Source organism: Bombina bombina, chromosome 4 (genome assembly GCF_027579735.1).
Source record: "Bombina bombina isolate aBomBom1 chromosome 4, aBomBom1.pri, whole genome shotgun sequence".
In the NCBI taxonomy this organism is placed as follows: Eukaryota; Metazoa; Chordata; class Amphibia; order Anura; family Bombinatoridae; genus Bombina; species Bombina bombina.
In genome coordinates this window covers 126885682-126907498 of record NC_069502.1, presented here as the reverse complement: position 1 = coordinate 126907498, position 21817 = coordinate 126885682, and the positions used below count along the sequence as shown (strand labels likewise).

Genomic DNA, 21817 nt, shown 5'->3' with positions numbered 1-21817 from the left:
CCGGTCTGCTGGGTGACTGTTATAGATCCCAGACTGTGTCATTTGCACCAATTGAGGTGCTCCAATACATGTGAGTTCAACTATATAGTAAAATCTACATAAATTTGGAAACTACAATATTGGGCCATGTGGCGCATCTGTCTCTGTTTGATATTTTCCATTTCTGTCTAAGTTCATGTTTTGGATTTTGCTTCCTCCATCAATATCATGTAACCATTTTTATATTTACATTAATGTATATAATTGTAAATTTAAAATGCAATGAGGTTCATTAACTTTGTTTTTAACTTTGTACTTTGTGATGTATCAAGAGAAAGGTCTCCTTACTAAGGGTTAACAAATAGATGGCTGTAGCTGATTAAACCATTCTTTGCAAACAGCCAATTGAATTTAAAGTTCCCCTTCTTAAGCAGCCTTCCTCCCATCACAAATTAGTCTATGAATAAGCGTCCAAGAGGGACGCGGAACTAGTCAGACAGCTAATAGTGTCTCTCATACACTCCTGCCATTGTCTCTTTTAGCGTGTCATCCAGCGTTTGTAGCTGGTTAAAATCTTTTTAACCTTGTTTTTTCAATAAAGGATACTTTTTATTTTAAATAAGAAACCCTCGTTGCAGTGCCTGCTTACTTTTTGTACTCTGGATTTTGATCCTCCAACCATGTCTTTGAAGAAACATCTGTAGTGATCACAGTCCAAGTAGGATGAGAAAAAGAAGCCCCCTGAATAATAAATTGATGATCAAACCACCAAGTTAGAGACTGAATTGTACTGAGATCCAAAAATATCTACAGTATAATCCCTGCACCATTGACACAGTATACAAAGCTGAAGAGCCCTCATGTAAAATCGAGCAAATAGAATTGCAACTGAAGCTGCAATCATGAGACATAGTACTTCCATATACAGAGCACCAATCAGCAAACGCAACACGTGCTGAACCAAAATGGGCTGACTCCTAACCTTACATTCCTGAGTTTTTAGTTTCAAATAAAGATACCAAGAGGACAAAGACAAATTGTTAATAGGGGTAAATTAGAAAGTTGCTTAAAATTGCATGCTCTATCTGAATGATGGAAAAAAAATGGGTTTCATATCCCTTTAATCTGCCCCCTACCAAAACTTCTGGGCCAGGGACCGCACCTTCATGCAGTTTTAGAGTAAGGGACAGATCTCTTACACTGCTTAGACCAGTTAGCATTAGGTCTTCAGACTGACCCAAGCGAACCTGGCTTTTGTTTTCTGTTCATGTTCTGACAAAAGGAATGAAAACGATTAAAAGCTTAGGATTTTCCTTTAGACTTTCTGTCTTGAGAAATAAAAGCTCCTTTACCTCTAGTAATAGCAGAAATAACAGAATCTAAATCAGACTCAAATAACTTATTTCCCTGAAAGGAAAGACAATAATACAGATTTACACAGCATATCAGCAGACCAGGATTTAAGCCGCAAGGCCCTCCTGGCTATGATGTATCTCAAAATGTGTTTACCTACTAATAGTCTGTGGGCTATCTAGTGCAAGAAATGGCTGCACTTACCGCAAAAGCACCCACTCTATCATGCAAACTGGCTGCAAAAAAAGACTGCTTCCGGTAGAGTATAACAACGACCCAACAGGTGGAGGCTAAGGAACCAGTCACTGTGACACGTGGCAGGCTTGTGACTAACTCCTTCACTGGGGGTAATTATGTCACTACCTTCTCTCTTTCTCAGTAATAGCTCTCTGAGGGGAAAATGGGCCTCAAATAGGTCTGAGGACCACTCTCAACAAAGAATCTGGAGCACCTCAATTCTTTACCTTCATCCTGCGATACAAGGAAAAGACTAGAATACAAGAGAGGTGGGAGGGACTAAGTGCTCTTAGAACTTTTTTTTGGGAATCTTTGCCTTCTTCTAGTGGCCAGGAGTAAGCTCGTGGACTCTCACCTTCAATGCAAAAAAGGTTTGTCTCCCTAAAACAGTGGCTGGAGAAGTTGATATTGCAGATATCCTTGATTCTAGAGCTAGTTTCTAAATGAATAATGCTCCAAGGTGATACTCGTGTGAATAAATGACTATATGTCTCTGTTTTTTGAATACTACCTTGTCTAACATTGTGAGACTAATACATCACAGTAAACTGCCACTGGAAAAACAGAATTTATGTTTACCTGATAAATTACTTTCTCCAACGGTGTGTCCGGTCCACGGCGTCATCCTTACTTGTGGGATATTCTCTTCCCCAACAGGAAATGGCAAAGAGCCCAGCAAAGCTGGTCACATGATCCCTCCTAGGCTCCGCCTACCCCAGTCATTCGACCGACGTTAAGGAGGAATATTTGCATAGGAGAAACCATATGGTACCGTGGTGACTGTAGTTAAAGAAAATAAATTATCAGACCTGATTAAAAAAACCAGGGCGGGCCGTGGACCGGACACACCGTTGGAGAAAGTAATTTATCAGGTAAACATAAATTCTGTTTTCTCCAACATAGGTGTGTCCGGTCCACGGCGTCATCCTTACTTGTGGGAACCAATACCAAAGCTTTAGGACACGGATGAAGGGAGGGAGCAAATCAGGTCACCTAAATGGAAGGCACCACGGCTTGCAAAACCTTTCTCCCAAAAATAGCCTCAGAAGAAGCAAAAGTATCAAACTTGTAAAATTTGGTAAAAGTGTGCAGTGAAGACCAAGTCGCTGCCCTACATATCTGATCAACAGAAGCCTCGTTCTTGAAGGCCCATGTGGAAGCCACAGCCCTAGTGGAATGAGCTGTGATTCTTTCGGGAGGCTGCCGTCCGGCAGTCTCGTAAGCCAATCTGATGATGCTTTTAATCCAAAAAGAGAGAGAGGTAGAAGTTGCTTTTTGACCTCTCCTTTTACCAGAATAAACAACAAACAAGGAAGATGTTTGTCTAAAATCCTTTGTAGCATCTAAAGAATTTTAGAGCGCGAACAACATCCAAATTGTGCAACAAACGTTCCTTCTTTGAAACTGGTTTCGGACACAGAGAAGGTACGATAATCTCCTGGTTAATGTTTTTGTTAGAAACAACTTTTGGAAGAAAACCAGGTTTAGTACGTAAAACCACCTTATCTGCATGGAACACCAGATAAGGAGGAGAACACTGCAGAGCAGATAATTCTGAAACTCTTCTAGCAGAAGAAATTGCAACTAAAAACAAAACTTTCCAAGATAATAACTTAATATCAACGGAATGCAAGGGTTCAAACGGAACCCCCTGAAGAACTGAAAGAACTAAATTGAGACTCCAAGGAGGAGTCAAAGGTTTGTAAACAGGCTTAATTCCCTGTACAACGGCAAAGAGAATGACTGGGGTAGGCGGAGCCTAGGAGGGATCATGTGACCAGCTTTGCTGGGCTCTTTGCCATTTCCTGTTGGGGAAGAGAATATCCCACAAGTAAGGATGACGCCGTGGACCGGACACACCTATGTTGGAGAAATAGGGGAACTAAATATCAGAACAAAGCTGCTGTTTTGCAGACTAAAAGCAAATCTAAGTCATACCTCAGTACGTTTATTACATCAGAGCAGTGAGTGAAGACTATGTTCCTACGATTCCCAGCCATATGCTACAGATATTACACTTGGATGTCATCTTCTGATGCACCTTGCCTTAGTTGACCCTAGAACCACTAAAGTCTGAGGCTCAGAAATCTGCCCGTAGAAAATTTGTTTTGGGCTAAGAAAAAGACGACAGATAATCCCCCCCCCCCCCCCCCCCCTTAGAATGCACTCATTGTTAGGTTTCTAGCTCTGCATTTTTCCTGCTCACACAGAACACTTCAGGAACTTGGACTGCAATAATCAAGATGAATATATTACAGCAATTGAGCTTTAACTTTTCCATTACCACACAATGCAATATACCACACTAAAAAGAAACATTAAATATAACAAGGAAGCATCAAAACACACAATGCTAATAGGTTGGGGTGTATAATAAATTTTAGTTGTAGTAATACTAAGAATAGAATTAAAAAAAAAAAAATCTGCCGAGACTGAACACGCCAGATCACATAACAGATGTGCAAAGTTAATCTCCCTACAGCTCAGACTTTAGCCAAATAGTAACAGGACTCATACACCCAGGAATTAGGTGGGGGGCACTTATGGGGGAGAGAAGAACCAAAGGACCAGAAGCTAACAAATACAGAACGGTTATAAATATACCATCATAATACATAGCAAACACAATGTTAGAGGAGTTATCAGTAATACCTGAGACGCTATGGCTTCAATGCTTTGTCAAGCTGTGATTTCACTATTAGGTAAATTGGTCTTTGGTTGCACAACATTACACCCTATCTTCATGTTTAGGATAACTAAGTTTTATAAAGGTTTTAGGTTTATTTTAGTTCAGATAAACACATTTTTGTTTTTAAAATATTTGCAGCTCCTGCAAGGCTGAATTAGATACTTTATTTAGAAGAAGAAGAAAAAAATCAGCCTTGTCCACTTACCTACTTGATTATCCACTGTATTTATTCTTGGCGGCCTCCTTGTGTGGTCATTGTCATGCACAGCTTGCATTTGATCATTGTGTATGTTTGCTGCATTGTCACCAGTTAATTGACAATTTGCTAGTCCTTCCTTAGGGTGTTCACTAATACTGGAACTCTGACTTTTCTCAATAGGTGTCAGCTTACCAGCTTTACCCTTGCAGTTAAGTTCTTGCACACTTTCCAAACTGTCATAAGAAGCACTGCCATTCAAACAGTCCAAAGCTATAGCATGATTCTTTCCGCCTACAGACGTTCCTTTCAGTGACATCTTGCTATTTACCAGTAAAGATTCATTAGAACTGTCCTCTTCAGTGTACACAAAGCTACTGCTACCCTTACCATGGGTGCCATTGTGGTGTTCTGTATCTCCATCCATGATGTCACAGGATGATTCATCATTAGTCAAAGAGAGGTCTCCAGTCTCTTCTCCATTTTCCTCAAGCTCCAAATCACCGTTTTCAAGTGTATCTTCATGATTTTCATACTCTCTAAACTTGGCATCCTCATCTTCTTTCTTTAAGTAATAGGTGGATTTTTTCTTTTTAATTATTCCTCTCCCCCACTGAGGACGTCTGCGCTGCTTTCTCCGAAGAGGAACTATAAATGGGGGATAAAAAAAAAAGAAGTAAATACAGGTATACCTCACTTTACAGCGCTTCACTTTACAGCGATTCGCTAATACAGCGCTTTGTGGAGCTGAAGTTCAACCTCCAAGGATTTTGAAACAGTGCTGTAATCTTTGTGAGATTGCAAGAAAAGTGACTGGCACCATTTTATTATGCTTAATTCACTCTGTTTACAGCATTACAGTGCAATCCGTGTCTCAGTGCTATAGTCTGGCAAATTTTACTACAGTAATTGTCACTATTTTACAGGTACAATATTTATTGAATCCTAATTGAATACTGTGCAGTGCTAGTGTTAAACTAAATGTAGCACTATTGCACCCCTAATATATGTTAGTTCAAACATGTTTTCAAGATTTTAAACACTGAAAAGAAAGCTAAAACTGCCTTGTTTCACTTTAAGGCGGTTTTCACTTTACAGCGGGGTTCCGGTCCCTAACCCGCTGTATGAGCGTGGTATACCTTTATATAAAACAATAGAATTAGTTTTATATCAAGATAAACTAGGAATCAGGTTTTTTTTTTATTATAATTATTAACCGAACTACAGAATAAATATTCCACTTATCTTTCGTTCATTGTTACAAAAGAGGTTTAGAAACCGATTTAACTTTGCCTTATCACTAACAGCTGTATAGAAGCTTTGAAGAGCTTACTCATCTGTGAAACTTTTCTTACACAAGAGTTCCAAGTACACTTACAAGTTTTTTTATTTTGCATTTGTCGAATATGTAAATCTACTGTATTTAAAAGGACACTGAACCCAAAATTGTTCTTTCGTGATTCAGACAGAACATGCAATTTTAAGCAACTTTCTAATTTATTCCTATTATCAAATTTTCTTCATTCTCTTGGTATCTATTCGAAAAGCAAGAATTTAAGTTTAGATGCCGGCCCATTTTTGGTGAACAACCTGGGTTGTTCTTGCTGATTGGTGTATAAATTCATCCACTAATAAACAAGTGATGTCCATGGTCTGAACCAAAAATTGTCTGGATCCTTAGCTTAGATGCCTTTTTCAAATAAAGATAGCAAGAGAGCGAAGAAAAAATGACAATAAGAGTAAATTAAAAAGTTGCTTAAAATTGCATGCTCTGTCTGAAGCACAAAATAAAATTTCGTGAGCACTGATTGGTTAAAATGCAAGTCTGTCAAAAGAACTGAAATAAGGGGGCAGTTTGCAGAAGCATAGATATAAGGTAATCACAGAGGTAAAAAGTGCATTTCTATAACAGTGTTGGTTATGCAAAACTGGGGAATGGGTAATAAAAGGAATATCTCTTTTTAAACAACAAAAATTCTGGTGTTGACTGTCCCTTTAATTATACTTTCATTTACTCCATGTCTGGGCCCAAATAGCTACAGGTAACCCTGACAAAGTATGACCAGACCCTTAAAAAAACCAGAGAATTCATAATCACACACCCTCTGTACTGAATAAAGACTTCAAAGTTGCAGCCAAAATACAGCTCAACCAATCGTATGAGAAGTGGGCAGACACAAAATTGTCAGCACAAAGGGAAAGCTCAAGAAATTGACATCCATTGTATATTTCACCAACATTCAGAAGCAGGTTGGCATTACATTTTTTCTGATTTATAACAGGCCCGTGAAATCTTTGTTGATGAGAGCCCACTAAATTCAGATGTAATTTCTATAAGAATAAGTTGCAACATACGCAACAGAAAGAGTGCTTACCCCTACCCAATATATTACTTGGGGGTAAGCAATCTCTTTTTATTGCATATCTTGCAACTCATTTTTCTAGTGAGTCTTTCCAGTGCAGTCACCCCTCTATAGGTGCTAAACTTGATTTAAAAATTAAAGCACTTCATAAAACAAGGTATTTGTACAACCTTATCAACCTTCCTAAATTATGTAATTTCTATAAGCACTATTAAAGGGAAAACACAGCTAACTTAATAGCTAAATAAAGATCCACAATTTGTATGCTAGATTTAAAAAACAATTAAAAAGAAAGCAGGATTACATTTATAGTGCTCTTGTGCCATCTGCTGGAGAGACTGGGAAAAGCAAGGGAAAGTTTTCCAAACATTGCTTTCCCCATTGAAAATGTGTAATGACGGTCAAACAATATTAACAAAAAAATAATATGTGACTAACACTTAAAGGGACAGCAATAATAGAATGATCTAAGATGCTAGTGCTTTTATACTACTATTACATGCATAGACCTGTAAAGGGATTAAGTTAAAGGGACATGAACTCCGAATTCTTTCTATCATCATTCAGATACAGGACACAATTATTTAAACAACTGTCCCATTTACTTTGATTATCAAAATTTGCTTTATTCTCTTGGTATTCTTTTTTTATAGAAGCAGCCTATGCACTACTGGGGCCGTCCTAGCTGAAAACATCTGGTAAGTCAATGACAACCGGCATACATGTGCAACCACCAACCAGCAGCTAACGTCCAGCAGTGCATTGCTGTTCCTGGGCACACCTATGTATGCTTTTCAAACACAGATTCCAAAAGAACAAAGCAAATTAGATAACAAAAGTAAATTAGAAAGCTGTTTAATTGTGCATGCTCTCTTAAAGGGATACTAAACTCAATTTTTTTCTTTCATGATTCAGATCGACCATGCAATTTTAAGCAACTTTCTAATTTACTCCTATCATCATTTTTTCTTTGTTCTCTTGCTATCTTTATTTGAAAAAGCAGAAATGTAAAGATAGGAGCCGGCCCATTTTTGGTTCAGCATCTGGGAAGCGCTTGCTGACTGGTGGCTACACTTCAAAAGGGGCATAGTATGTATATGGAAGAAAAGCAGTTAAATATGTGAAACCAGCATAAAGTAAATGATTGTATACAGCTAAATGCTGGTACTCTTGTGCTCAATGGCTTCCAAGAACAATTGTCACATAAAAGTACTTTGTTTTATTTCTCAATTATGTAAACCCTGGTTTTAAAAGTATTCAAAAAGGAAAAAAACAACATGTGCAGTCGGCTGCTTGCGGCATTCACCTCTTATTGGAGTCGGATTTCTTCTCGTGAAAGTGTAACACACTTAGATCTGGATTTGCACATATCTTAGTGTGTTTCACTTTCTCAAGAAGAAATGAATGCTGAGAGCGGCCGCCTTCTTCAGCATTTAAAGAAACTGCCAACCACTTCTGAAAATAGGTTCTGCGCACCTTTTATGGAGCACTAATAAATCCTTAAAGACATGTTAAATAAAGGTGATTAGAACACTATCATCTTAAATGCAGTTTACCTGAAAAAGGAATTTATGCTTTCCTGATAAATTTATTTCTTTTACGATATGACAAGTCCACGGATTTCATCCTTACTTATGGGATATCGCCTCCTGGTCAGCAGGAGGAGGCAAAGAGCTCCACAGCAGAGCAGCATAAATAGCTCCTCCCTTCCCCCCCAACCCAGTCATTCGCCCGAAGTTAGGAAGAGAAAGGAAAGGCCAAGGAGCTGGTAGGAATGTATATCCCATAAGTCACTAGCTCATGGACTCTTGCTAATTACATGAAAGAAACCTGTCTTTATAAAAAAAGAAAAAACGACAGGGTGGGCCGTGGACTCGTCATATCATAAAAGAAATACATTTATCAGGTAAGCATACATTTCCTTTTCTTTTACAAGATATGACGAGGCCACGGATTTCATCCTTACTTATGGGATACAATACCAAAGTTATAGGACACCAATGAAAGGGAGGATCAAGACAGGAACCTAAACGGAAGGCACCACCTGCTTGAAGAACCTTTCACCCAAAAACAGCCTCAGATGAAGCAAAAGTATCAAATTTGGAAAAAGTGTGAAGACGACCAAGTTGCAGCCTTGCAAATCTGTTCAACAGAAGCATCATTTTTAAATGCCCATGAGGAAGCCACAGCCCTAGTAGAATGAGCCTTAATTCGTTCTGGAGGCTGGTGTCCAGCAGTCTCATATGCAACACGGATGATACTCTTCAGTCAAAAAGAAAGAGGTAGCCGTAGCTTTCTGACCCCTATGTTTCCCAGCAAAAACAACAAATAATGAAGATGTTTGACGAAAATCCTTAGTCGCCTGTAAGTAGAACTTCAAGGCACGGACTAAGTCCAAATTATGTAACATACGCTCCTTCTTAGAAGAAGGGTTAGGACTCAAAGAAGGAACAACAATTTCCTGATTAATATTTTTGTTAGAAACAACCTTAGGAAGAAAACCAGTGTTGGTACGTAACACCACCTTATCAGAATGGAAAATAAGATAAGGAGAATCACATTGTAAAGCCGAAAGCTCAGAGACTCTGCGAGCAGAAGAAACAGCAACTAAAAATAAAACTCTCCAAGATAACTTAATATCTATGGAATGCATAGGTTCAAACAGAACCCATTGAAGAACATTAAGAACTAAATTCAAACTCCAAGGAGGAGCAATAGATCTAAACACAGGCCGGATTCTAGTCAGGGCCTGACAAAAAGATTGAACATCTGGAACATCTGCCAGACGTTTGTGTAACAAAATAGACAAAGCAGAAATCTGTCCCATTAAGGAACTTTCTGATAACCCTTTCTCCAATCCTTCTTGGAGAAAAGATAAAATCCTGGGAATCTTAACCCTATACTCCATGAGTAGCCCTTGTATACGCACCAACAAAGATATTTACGCCATATCTTATGGTAAAGTTTTCTAGTAACAGGCTTGCGTGCCTGAATCAAGGTATCAATGACCGCATCAGAGAACCCCGGCTTAGATAAAAATCAAGCGTTCAATCTCCATGAAATGAAAGAAAAGACAGGCGCACAAGGCACAATTCAAGTGTAGGGTTTTATTATACTGGTGAAACACACGGTTAAAAACACTTACTAGATAAAAGTTAAAAGTCAGCATTGAGAGCATATGCTCATTAGGATTATCGCAGCTCCTGCAGCACCAGGGAGATAGTTGGTCCTTCTCCTCTCCGTTTACAACAAGACTAAGTGGGCGGCGGTGTTCCGGATCCTGTCACCCCAGTCCTAGTAACGCTAGTGCTGAACAGTACTCTTTAACTGCTTTCCTGTAAAGTTTTTTGTTCGGATGCCTGACGCGTTTCCCCCGACTCCGGTCGGGCTTTACTAGGACTGGGGTGACAGGATCCGGAACACCGCCGCCCACTTAGTCTTGTTGTAAACAGAGAGGAGAAGGACCAACTATCTCCCTGGTGCTGCAGGAGCTGCGATAATCCTAATGAGCATATGCTCTCAATGCTGACTTTTAACTTTTATCTAGTAAGTGTTTTTAACCGTGTGTTTCACCAGTATAATAAAACCCTACACTTGAATTGTGCCTTGTGCGCCTGTCTTTTCTTTCATTTCATGTAACCATATCTGAGCCGGGACCAGTGGGATTGCTGGCTGCGACCAGGCGGCACTACAGTGGCACTGCAATCAAAATGCATTTGCTCTTCTACGGTTCAATTGAACATTATCTCCTATAAATTCAGGAATATTCACAGAATCTAGAAATTTCTTCTGCCATTAACACCCAAGGTACTGTTACATAGAACTGTAAAAGGCCAATTATCTCAAGTCCCAGTACAATCCAAGAGTATCAAATCTCACATCCATTGGCTGCTATTGTTATATATATGGACTTTTTTGCGTGTATTCAAATCATAGATGTTTTAAACACATATCTTTTTTAGGAATAAGGGGGTTTTGAGCAGCTATTTTAGAATAAGGGAATATTTACATATTATCTTTTATCCATGTTCTATTCAGTTTTATTCATTGTATTTTAATTTTTATCTAGATAGCTTTCAAAAATATTTTTAAGGTTTCTCAAACTTTTGGACAAGTAACTCATATACCATCATAGTGGTGACAATAGATAACAAATAATATAACGTTGGCAACAATTATTTAATTTTTCATAAAAATATTTGTTTCAGTACATGAGCGCATAAAATCACAACCAGTGTTTCGTTCAATCTCCATGCAGTCAGCTGCAGAGAAATTAGATTCGGATAATGGAAGGGTCCCTGAATGAGAAGGTCCTGCCTCAATGGAAGCTTCAACGGCGGCAGAGAGGACATGTCTACCAGATCGGCATACCAAGTCCTGCGAAGCCACCCAGGAGCGATTAGAATCACCGATAGAGAGTCTATTAGAGTTCCCAGGAAAGGAACCCTTGTCTGTGGAATTAGTGAACTCTTTTCCAGATTCACTTTCCACCCGTGAGTTCTTAGAAAGGACAGAACCATGTCGGTATGAGACTTTGTCAGTTGACGCCTGGATCAGAATATCGTCCAGATAAGGCGCCACTGCAATGCCCCACGGTCTGAGAAGCGCCAGCAGAGACCCCAGAACCTTCGTGAAGATCCTGGGTGCCGTAGCCAGTCCGAAAGGAAGAGCCAAGAACTGAAAATGCTTGTCCATAAAGGCAAACCTCAGTAACTTGTGATTATCTCTGTGGATAGGAATATGAAGATATGCATCCTTTAAGTCCACGGTAGTCATATATTGACCATCCTGGATCAATGGAAGAATTGTCCGAATAGTCTCCATCTTTAAGGATGGAACTCTGAGAAACTTGTTTAGACTCTTGAGATCTAAAATGGGTCGGAACGTTCCCTCTTTTTTGGGAACCACAAAAAGATTTGAGTAAAACCCCTGTACCTGTTCTTGTATGGGAACGGGACAAATTACTCCCATAGTGAAGAGGAGTTTTACACAACGTAAGAACGCCTCTCTTTTTGTCTGGTCTACAGACAATCGTGAAAGAAGAAACCTCCCCCTTGGGAAGGAATTTTTGAACTCCAACTGATACCCTTGAGACACGATTTCTAGTGTCCAGGGATCCTGAACGTCAAGCTTAGGTGCCGTGAGGAACGCAGCTAGCCGGAACCTAATGGAGGAGATAATGCGCGGCGAGTCTCAGAATGTTTGGGGAATAAATATATGTCAGATCTCACTATATTGTTCTTAGGTGAGAATTAGCATATTGAAGCAGGGAAGCCCTGATAGAGGAGTAAGTACAGTCAGGTCCGGGATATGCTGCAGAGCCCAAGAGTAAAAAACTGAGGAACAGCATGAAAAAATCACAGTGTCAAGAGGTCCACTTCTCCTCCTGAGGTCCTGTGAAAAGAGAGATGTCTTAGGAAAAATTCACTAAGTCCATATCCAGGCAGCACCAATATGGGAGGCGTAGTGAGACTAAAACCTCACAAGTTCCCTAAATGGTTCTTCCAGAAGCTGCCCGGTAGTAAAATAGTACACTTTGGCACCATTTAAAATAAAAAACTCTTGAATCTAAAATAGCACCTCACTTTACCTCACTCCGATCACTAACACAGGCAAAGAGAATGACTGGGTTGGGGGGGAAGGGAGGAGCTATTTATGCAGCTCTGCTGTGGAGCTCTTTGCCTCCTCCTGCTGACCAGGAGGCGATATCCCATAAGTAAGGATGAAATCCATGGACTCTTGTAAAAGAAAACATAATTTATGTAAGAACTTACCTGATAAATTCATTTCTTTCATATTAGCAAGAGTCCATGAGCTAGTGACGTATGGGATATACATTCCTACCAGGAGGGGCAAAGTTTCCCAAACCTCAAAATGCCTATAAATACACCCCTCACCACACCCACAATTCAGTTTAACGAATAGCCAAGAAGTGGGGTGATAAAAAAGTGCGAAAGCATATAAAATAAGGAATTGGAATAATTGTGGTTTATACAAAAATCATAACCACCCCCAAAAAAGGGCGGGCCTCATGGACTCTTGCTAATATGAAAGAAATGAATTTATCAGGTAAGTTCTTACATAAATTATGTTTTCTTTCATGTAATTAGCAAGAGTCCATGAGCTAGTGACGTATGGGATAATGATTACCCAAGATGTGGATCTTTCCACGCAAGAGTCACTAGAGAGGGAGGGATAAAATAAAGACAGCCAATTCCTGCTGAAAATAATCCACACCCAAAATAAAGTTTAATGAAAAACATAAGCAGAAGATTCAAACTGAAACCGCTGCCTGAAGTACTTTTCTACCAAAAACTGCTTCAGAAGAAGAAAATACATCAAAATGGTAGAATTTAGTAAAAGTATGCAAAGAGGACCAAGTTGCTGCTTTGCAAATCTGATCAATCGAAGCTTCATTCCTAAACGCCCAGGAAGTAGAAACTGACCTAGTAGAATGAGCTGTAATCCTTTGAGGCGGAGATTACCCGACTCAACATAGGCAAGATGAATTAAAGATTTCAACCAAGATGCCAAAGAAATGGCAGAAGCTTTCTGGCCTTTTCTAGAACCAGAAAAGATAACAAATAAACTAGAAGTCTTTCGGAAAGACTTAGTAGCTTCAACATAATATTTCAAAGCTCTAACAACATCCAAAGAATGCAATGATTTCTCAGAATTCTTAGGATTAGGACATAATGAAGGAACCACAATTTCCCTACTAATGTTGTTAGAATTCACAACTTTAGGTAAAAATTCAAAAGAAGTTCGCAACACTGCCTTATCCTGATGAAAAATCAGAAAAGGAGACTCACAAGAAAGAGCAGATAATTCAGAAACTCTTCTGGCAGAAGAGATTGCCAAAAGGAACAAAACTTTCCAAGAAAGTAATTTAATGTCCAATGAATGCATAGGTTCAAACGGAGGAGCTTGAAGAGCCCCCAGAACCAAATTCAAACTCCAAGGAGGAGAAATTGACTTAATGACAGGTTTTATACGAACCAAAGCTTGTACAAAACAATGAATATCAGGAAGATTAGCAATCTTTCTGTGAAAAAGAACAGAAAGAGCAGAGATTTGTCCTTTCAAAGAACTTGCGGATAAACCTTTATCTAAACCATCCTGAAGAAACTGTAAAATTCTCGGAATTCTAAAAGAATGCCAAGAAAAATGATGAGAAAGACACCAAGAAATATAAGTCTTCCAGACTCTATAATATATCTCTCTGGATACAGATTTACGAGCCTGTAACATAGTATTAATCACAGAGTCAGAGAAACCTCTTTGACCAAGAATCAAGCGTTCAATCTCCATACCTTTAAATTTAAGGATTTGAGATCCTGATGGAAAAAAGGACCTTGCGACAGAAGGTCTGGTCGTAGCGGAAGAGTCCACGGATGGCAAGAGGCCATCCGGACAAGATCCGCATACCAAAAACCTGTGAGGCCATGCCGGAGCTACCAGCAGAACAAACGAGCATTCCTTCAGAATCTTGGAGATTACTCTTGGAAGAAGAACTAGAGGCGGAAAGATATAAGCAGGATGATACTTCCAAGGAAGTGATAATGCATCCACTGCTTCCGCCTGAGGAACCCGGGATCTGGACAGATACCTGGGAAGTTTCTTGTTTAGATGAGACGCCATCAGATCTATTTCTGGAAGCTCCCACATTTGAACAATCTGAAGAAATACCTCTGGGTGAAGAGACCATTCGCCCGGATGCAACGTTTGACGACTGAGATAATCCGCTTCCCAATTGTCTATACCTGGGATATGAACCGCAGAGATTAGACAGGAGCTGGATTCCGCCCAAACCAGAATTCGAGATACTTCTTTCATAGCCAGAGGACTGTGAGTCCCTCCTTGATGATTGATGTATGCCACAGTAGTGACATTGTCTGTCTGAAAAACAAATGAACGATTCTCTCTTCAGAAGAGGCCAAGACTGAAGAGCTCTGAAAATTGCACGGAGTTCCAAAATATTGATCGGTAATCTCACCTCCTGAGATTCCCAAACTCCTTGTGCCGTCAGAGATCCCCACACAGCCCCCCAACCTGTGAGACTTGCATCTGTTGAAATTACAGTCCAGGTCGGAAGCACAAAAGAAGCCCCCTGAATTAAACGATGGTGATCTGTCCACCACGTTAGAGAGTGTCGTACAATCGGTTTTAAAGATATTAATTGAGATATCTTTGTGTAATCCTTGCACCATTGATTCAGCATACAGAGCTGAAGAGGTCGCATGTGAAAACGAGCAAAGGGGATCGCGTCCGATGCAGCAGTCATAAGACCTAGAATTTCCATGCATAAGGCTACCGAAGGGAATGATTGTGACTGAAGGTTTCGACAAGCTGAAATCAATTTTAGACGTCTCTTGTCTGTTAAAGACAGTCATGGACACTGAATCTATCTGGAAACCCAGAAAGGTTACCCTTGTCTGAGGAATCAATGAACTTTTTGGTGAATTGATCCTCCAACCATGATCTTGAAGAAACAACACAAGTCGATTCGTATGAGATTCTGCTAAATGTAAAGACTGAGCAAGTACCAAGATATCGTCCAAATAAGGAAATACCACAATACCCTGTTCTCTGATTACAGACAGAAGGGCACCGAGAACCTTTGTAAAAATTCTTGGAGCTGTAGCTAGACCAAACGGCAGAGCCACAAACTGGTAATGCTTGTCCAGAAAAGAGAATCTCAGGAACTGATAATGATCTGGATGAATCAGAATATGCAGATATGCATCATGTAAATCTATTGTGGACATAAAATGCCCTTGCTGAACAAAAGGCAAGATAGTCCTTACAGTTACCATTTTGAACGTTGGTATCCTTACATAACGATTCAATATTTTTAGATCCAGAACTGGTCTGAAGGAATTCTCCTTCTTTGGTACAATGAAGAGATTTGAATAAAACCCCATCCCCTGTTCCAGAACTGGAACTGGCATAATTACTCCAGCCAACTCTAGATCTGAAACACAATTCAGAAATGCTTGAGCTTTCACTGGATTTACTGGGACACGGGAAAGAAAAAATCTCTTTGCAGGAGGTCTCATCTTGAAACCAATTCTGTACCCTTCTGAAACAATGTTCTGAATCCAAAGATTGTGAACAGAATTGATCCAAATTTCTTTGAAAAAACGTAACCTGCCCCCTACCAGCTGAGCTGGAATGAGGGCCACACCTTCATGTGGACTTAGAAGCAGGCTTTGCCTTTCTAGAAGGCTTGGATTTATTCCAGACTGGAGATGGTTTCCAAACTGAAACTGCTCCTGAGGATGAAGGATCAGGCTTTTGTTCTTTGTTGAAACGAAAGGAACGAAAACGATTATTAGCCCTGTTTTTACCCTTAGATTTTTTATCCTGTGGTAAAAAAGTTCCTTTCCCACCAGTAACAGTTGAGATAATGGAATCCAACTGAGAACCAAATCATTTGTTACCCTGGAAAGAAATGGAAAGTAGAGTTGATTTAGAAGCCATATCAGCATTCCAAGTTTTAAGCCATAAAGCTCTTCTAGCTAAAATAGCTAGAGACATAAACCTGACATCAACTCTGATAATATCAAAAATGGCATCACAGATAAAATTATTAGCATGCTGAAGAAGAATAATAATATTATGAGAATCATGATCTGTTACTTGTTGTGCTAAAGTCTCCAACCAAAAAGTTGAAGCTGCAGCAACATCAGCCAAAGATATAGCAGGTCTAAGAAGATTACCTGAACACAGATAAGCTTTTCTTAGAAAGGATTCAATTTTCCTATCTAAAGGATCTTTAAACGAAGTACCATCTGACGTAGGAATAGTAGTACGTTTAGCAAGGGTAGAAATAGCCCCATCGACTTTAGGGATTTTGTCCCAAAATTCTAATCTGTCAGACGGCACAGGATATAATTGCTTAAAACGTTTAGAAGGAGTAAATGAATTACCCAATTTATCCCATTCTCTGGAAATTACTTCAGAAATAGCATTAGGAACAGGAAAAACTTCTGGAATAACCACAGGAGATTTAAATACCTTATCTAAACGTTTAGAATTAGTATCAAGAGGACCAGAATCCTCTATTTCTAAAGCAATTAGTACTTCTTTAAGTAAAGAACGAATAAATTCCATTTTAAATAAATATGAAGATTTATCAGCATCAATCTCTGAAACAGAATCCTCTGAACCAGAAGAGTCATCAGAATCAGAATGATGATGTTCATTTAAAAATTCATCTGTAGAGAGAGAAGTTTTAAAAGATTTTTTATGTTTACTAGAAGGAGAAATAACAGACAGCCTTCTTGATGGATTCAGAAACAAAATCTCTTATGTTATCAGGAACATTCTGCACCTTAGATGTTGAGGGAACTGCAACAGGCAATGGTACATTACTAAAGGAAATATTATCTGCTTTAACAAGTTTGTCATGACAATTAATACAAACAACAGCCGGAGGAATAGCTACCAAAAGTTTACAGCAGATACACTTAGCTTTGGTAGTTCCAGCACTAGACAGCGATTTTCCTGAAGTATCTTCTGACTCAGATGCAACGTGAGACATCTTGCAATATGTAAGAGAAAAAACAACATATAAAGCAAAATTGATCAAATTCCTTAAATGACAGTTTCAGGAATGGGAAAAAATGCCAAAAAACAAGCTTCTAGTAACCAGAAGCAAAGAAAAAATGAAATAATGTGGAGACAAAAGCGACGCCCATATTTTTTGGCGCCAAATAATACGCCCACATTGTTTGGCGCCTAAATGCTTTTTGGCGCCAAAAATGACGCCACATCCGGAACGCCGACATTTTTGGCGCAAAAGGATGTTAAAAAATGACGCAACTTCCGGCGACACGTATGACGCCGGAAACAGAAAAGATTTTTTGCGCCAAAAAAGTCCGCGCCAAGAATGACGCAATAAAATGAAGCATTTTCAGCCCCCGCGAGCCTAACAGCCCACAGGGAAAAAAAGTCAAATTTTTTAAGGTAAGAAAAAATGATTGAATCAAATGCATTATCCCAAATATGAAACTGACTGTCTGAAAATAAGGAATGTTGAACATTCTGAGTCAAGGCAAATAAATGTTTGAATACATATATTTAGAACTTTATAAATAAAAGTGCCCAACCATAGCTTAGAGTGTCACAGAAAATAAGATTTACTTACCCCAGGACACTCATATACATGTTTGTAGAAAGCCAAACCAGTACTGAAACGAAAATCAGCAGAGGTAATGGTATATAAATAAGAGTATATCGTCAATCTGAAAAGGGAGGTAAGAGATGAATCTCTACGACCGATAACAGAGAACCTATGAAATAGACCCCGTAGAAGGAGATCACTGCATTCAAATAGGCAATACTCTCCTCACATCCCTCTGACATTCACTGCACGCTGAGTAAAACCGGGCTCCAACTTGCTGCGGAGCGCATATCAACGTAGAATCTAGCACAAACTTACTTCACCACCTCCATAGGAGGCAAAGTTTGTAAAACTGAATTGTGGGTGTGGTGAGGGGTGTATTTATAGGCATTTTGAGGTTTGGGAAACTTTGCCCCTCCTGGTAGGAATGTATATCCCATACGTCACTAGCTCATGGACTCTTGCTAATTACATGAAAGAAATACAATTACTAGTCCTTGTAATTTTTACTTTACCTGTTTTAAGTTTGATTAAATTTGTAAGATTATTTTCCCACCGAGCAGTATACAAGCACTGCTGTTTATGTAGCTCTCTGGGAAAGGAAACCTTTTCACATGCTGGCGAGGCTGCCAATAAGGTAAGACAGGGCTTGTGGAAAATAGAGTGTGACTGCACTTCTCTAGGTTATACTGAACCAGTTTAAATGAAAACAGTTTAGAGGTGAAACAATGATTTAAAGCAATATCCAAAGAGATCAAATAAAGAAAGAAAATCATAGGAAATGCAGGACAAATATAATAGCATTTACATTAATGCTGAAGCTTTTATTCCAATAAAGAACATGTGCTTAAAGGGACATGAAACCCAGAATTTTTCTTTCATTATTTATATAGAACATAAACAACTTTCCAATTTACGTGCATCATCAAATTTGCTTCTTTTAATATTTTTTGTTGAAGGAGTAACGATGCACTACTGGGGGCTAGTTTAACAGTGAGCCAGTAAAAAGAGGCATTTAAGTGCAGATACCAATCACCAGCTAGCTCTCAGGTGTGCCTTGCTGTTCTTAAGCCTATCTAGGTATGCTTTAACAAAGGATACAAAAAGAACAAAGTAAATTAGATCATAGAAGTAAATTGGCAAGTTGTTTAGCATGTTCTACCTGTATCAAACTTTAATTTTGATTTTACTGTCCCTTTAAAGGGACAATTTAGTGCAAAAATGACATGCTCAAATTTGTTACAGCATGTAATGTGCAATACAGTACTTGCAGCTCCCAATTGAAATTTTACTTATGCGTTTACCCCTTTATGTGGATTAAACGGTAACACTGCGCACAGCTCACAGATTATAGAATGCCATTTTTTGCACTATGTCTTTTAAAACTGTACAGGGCAAAGCAAATGCTACATAGCAAGGCCAGCTATCCATCAGAGTATAGCTCTTTAAAAGGTTATATCTGCACTTTACAATATGGCATCATATTCAATGGTTCCTACACATTATATATTGCACACAAGTCACAGTACTACTGTTTATTACTACCTATTCATTTTATTTTTTTTCTATCAGAATTCCTATAAATGTATCTTTGAAATTAATATTTAAATTAGTTCAAAAGCAAACAGCAAAACTATCAGAGTCTAAAAGGAAAGTCGTCTACTCACATTTCACAAACTTGATCATCATATTTGGATTCCTTTCAGCTGTTTGCTGACTATGCCATAACACTCATCTCTATTTCTACCGAGCAAAACACAAATCTTGATATGAAGCGCTAGAAAGTTTCATATGGTGCATACCGTGTCATTTAACACTTCACAAGATTTCACAGTACGAAGCTCAAATATCTAGCTCTCTAGAGAGTGACACTGTGTGACCATGCTTGCTAAACATATATAGTGCACACAAGCTTATCAATGCTGATAGTTCCATTACTAGGTCAAAAATGATCAAATGTTTTTGAGGCTGAAAGATTATCCATACAAAGTTAAAGACCAAAACCACAGGTTCCAAAATATATAAATTTATTTATAATGGTTGCAATGTTAATCAGAATTAAGAATAATTGGTGAAAAGGTAAAGCGACAATCCTTTTCACATTTGTCAAATGACCTAGAGCAGAAATATACGAGAGAGAAAGAATTAAATATATATACAATTAGACAAAAATACAGGTTATAGAGAAGTATTGACGTATAAGGTTACTACAACATGAATTCTTTACTGCTTAATTGACGCTAACAGAACAAAAAACAATTTATGCTTACCTGATAAATTTATTTCTCTTGTAGTGTATCCAGTCTACGGATCATCCATTACTTGTGGGATATTCTCCTTCCCAACAGGAAGTTGCAAGAGGATCACCCACAGCAGAGCTGCTATATAGCTCCTCCCCTCACTGCCATATACAGTCATTCGACCGAAACAAGCCGAGACAGGAGAAACCATAGGGTGCAGTGGTGACTGTAGTTTAATTAAAATTTAGACCTGCCTGAAAAGGACAGGGCGGGCCGTGGACTGGATACACTACAAGAGAAATAAATTTATCAGGTAAGCAAAAATTATGTTTTCTCTTGTTAAGTGTATCCAGTCCACGGATCATCCATTACTTGTGGGATACCAATACCAAAGCTAAAGTACACGGATGATGGGAGGGACAAGGCAGGAACTTAAACGGAAGGAACCACTGCCTGTAGAACCTTTCTCCCAAAAACAGCCTCCGAAGAAGCAAAAGTATCAAATTTGGAAAAAGTATGAAGGGAAGACCAAGTTGCAGCCTTGCAAATCTGTTCAACAGAGGCCTCATTTTTAAAGGCCCAGGTGGAAGCCACAGCTCTAGTAGAATGAGCTGTAATCCTTTCAGGAGGCTGCTGTCCAGCAGTCTCATAGGCTAAACGGATTATACTCCGAAGCCAAAAAGAAAGAGGTTGCCGAGGCCTTCTGACCTCTCCTCTGTCCAGAGTAAACAACAAACAGGTTAGATGTTTGGAGAAAATCTTTAGTAGCCTGTAAGTAAAACTTCAAGGCACAGACTACGTCTAGATTATGCAAAAGACGTTCCTTCTTTGAAGAAGGATTAGGACATAATGATGGAACAACAATCTCTTGATTGATATTCTTGTTAGAAACCACCTTAGGTAAAAACCCAGGTTTTGTACGCAGAACAACTTTATCTGAATGAAAGATCAGATAAGGAGAATCACAATGTAAGGCAGATAACTCCGAGACTCTTCGAGCCGAGGAAATAGCCATCAGAAAAAGAACTTTCCATGAAAGAAGTTTGATATCAATAGAATGAAGGGGTTCAAACGGAACCCCTTGAAGAACTTTAAGAACCAAGTTTAAGCTCCATGGAGGAGCAACAGTTTTAAACACAGGCTTAATTCTAACTAAAGCCTGACAAAATGCCTGAACGTCTGGAACTTCTGCCAGACGCTTATGGAAAAGAATAGACAGAGCAGAAATCTGTCCCTTTAAAGAACTAGCTGATAATCCTTTGTCCAAACCCTCTTGGAGGAAGGACAATATCCTAGGAATCCTAACCCTACTCCATGAGTAATTCTTGGATTCACACCAATGAAGATATTTACGCCATATCTTGTGGTAAATTTTCCTGGTGACAGGCTTTCGTGCCTGTATTAAGGTATCAATTACTGACTCGGAGAAGCCACGCTTTGATAGGATCAAGGTCTCAGAGAAAGTAGATTCGGATGATTGAAAGGACCTTGTATTAGAAGGTCTTGTCTCAGAGGCAGAGTCCATGGTGGAAAGGATGACATGTCCACTAGGTCTGCATACCAGGTCCTGCGTGGCCACGCAGGCGCTATCAATATCACTGATGCTCTTTCCTGTTTGATTTTGGCAATCAG

The 21817-nt window shown here is 39.1% G+C and overlaps 1 protein-coding gene across 1 annotated transcript in view; it reads right to left on the bottom strand.

The window, feature by feature from the left end:
• Positions 1-21817, bottom strand: part of ATAD2B (ATPase family AAA domain containing 2B) — an 823789-nt gene that overhangs the window by 150907 nt on the left and 651065 nt on the right. The window contains exon 24 of the mRNA XM_053711168.1: positions 4464-5102. Coding sequence (XP_053567143.1) covers positions 4464-5102 — 639 coding nt within the window. The remainder of the gene's footprint in view (positions 1-4463; positions 5103-21817) is intronic.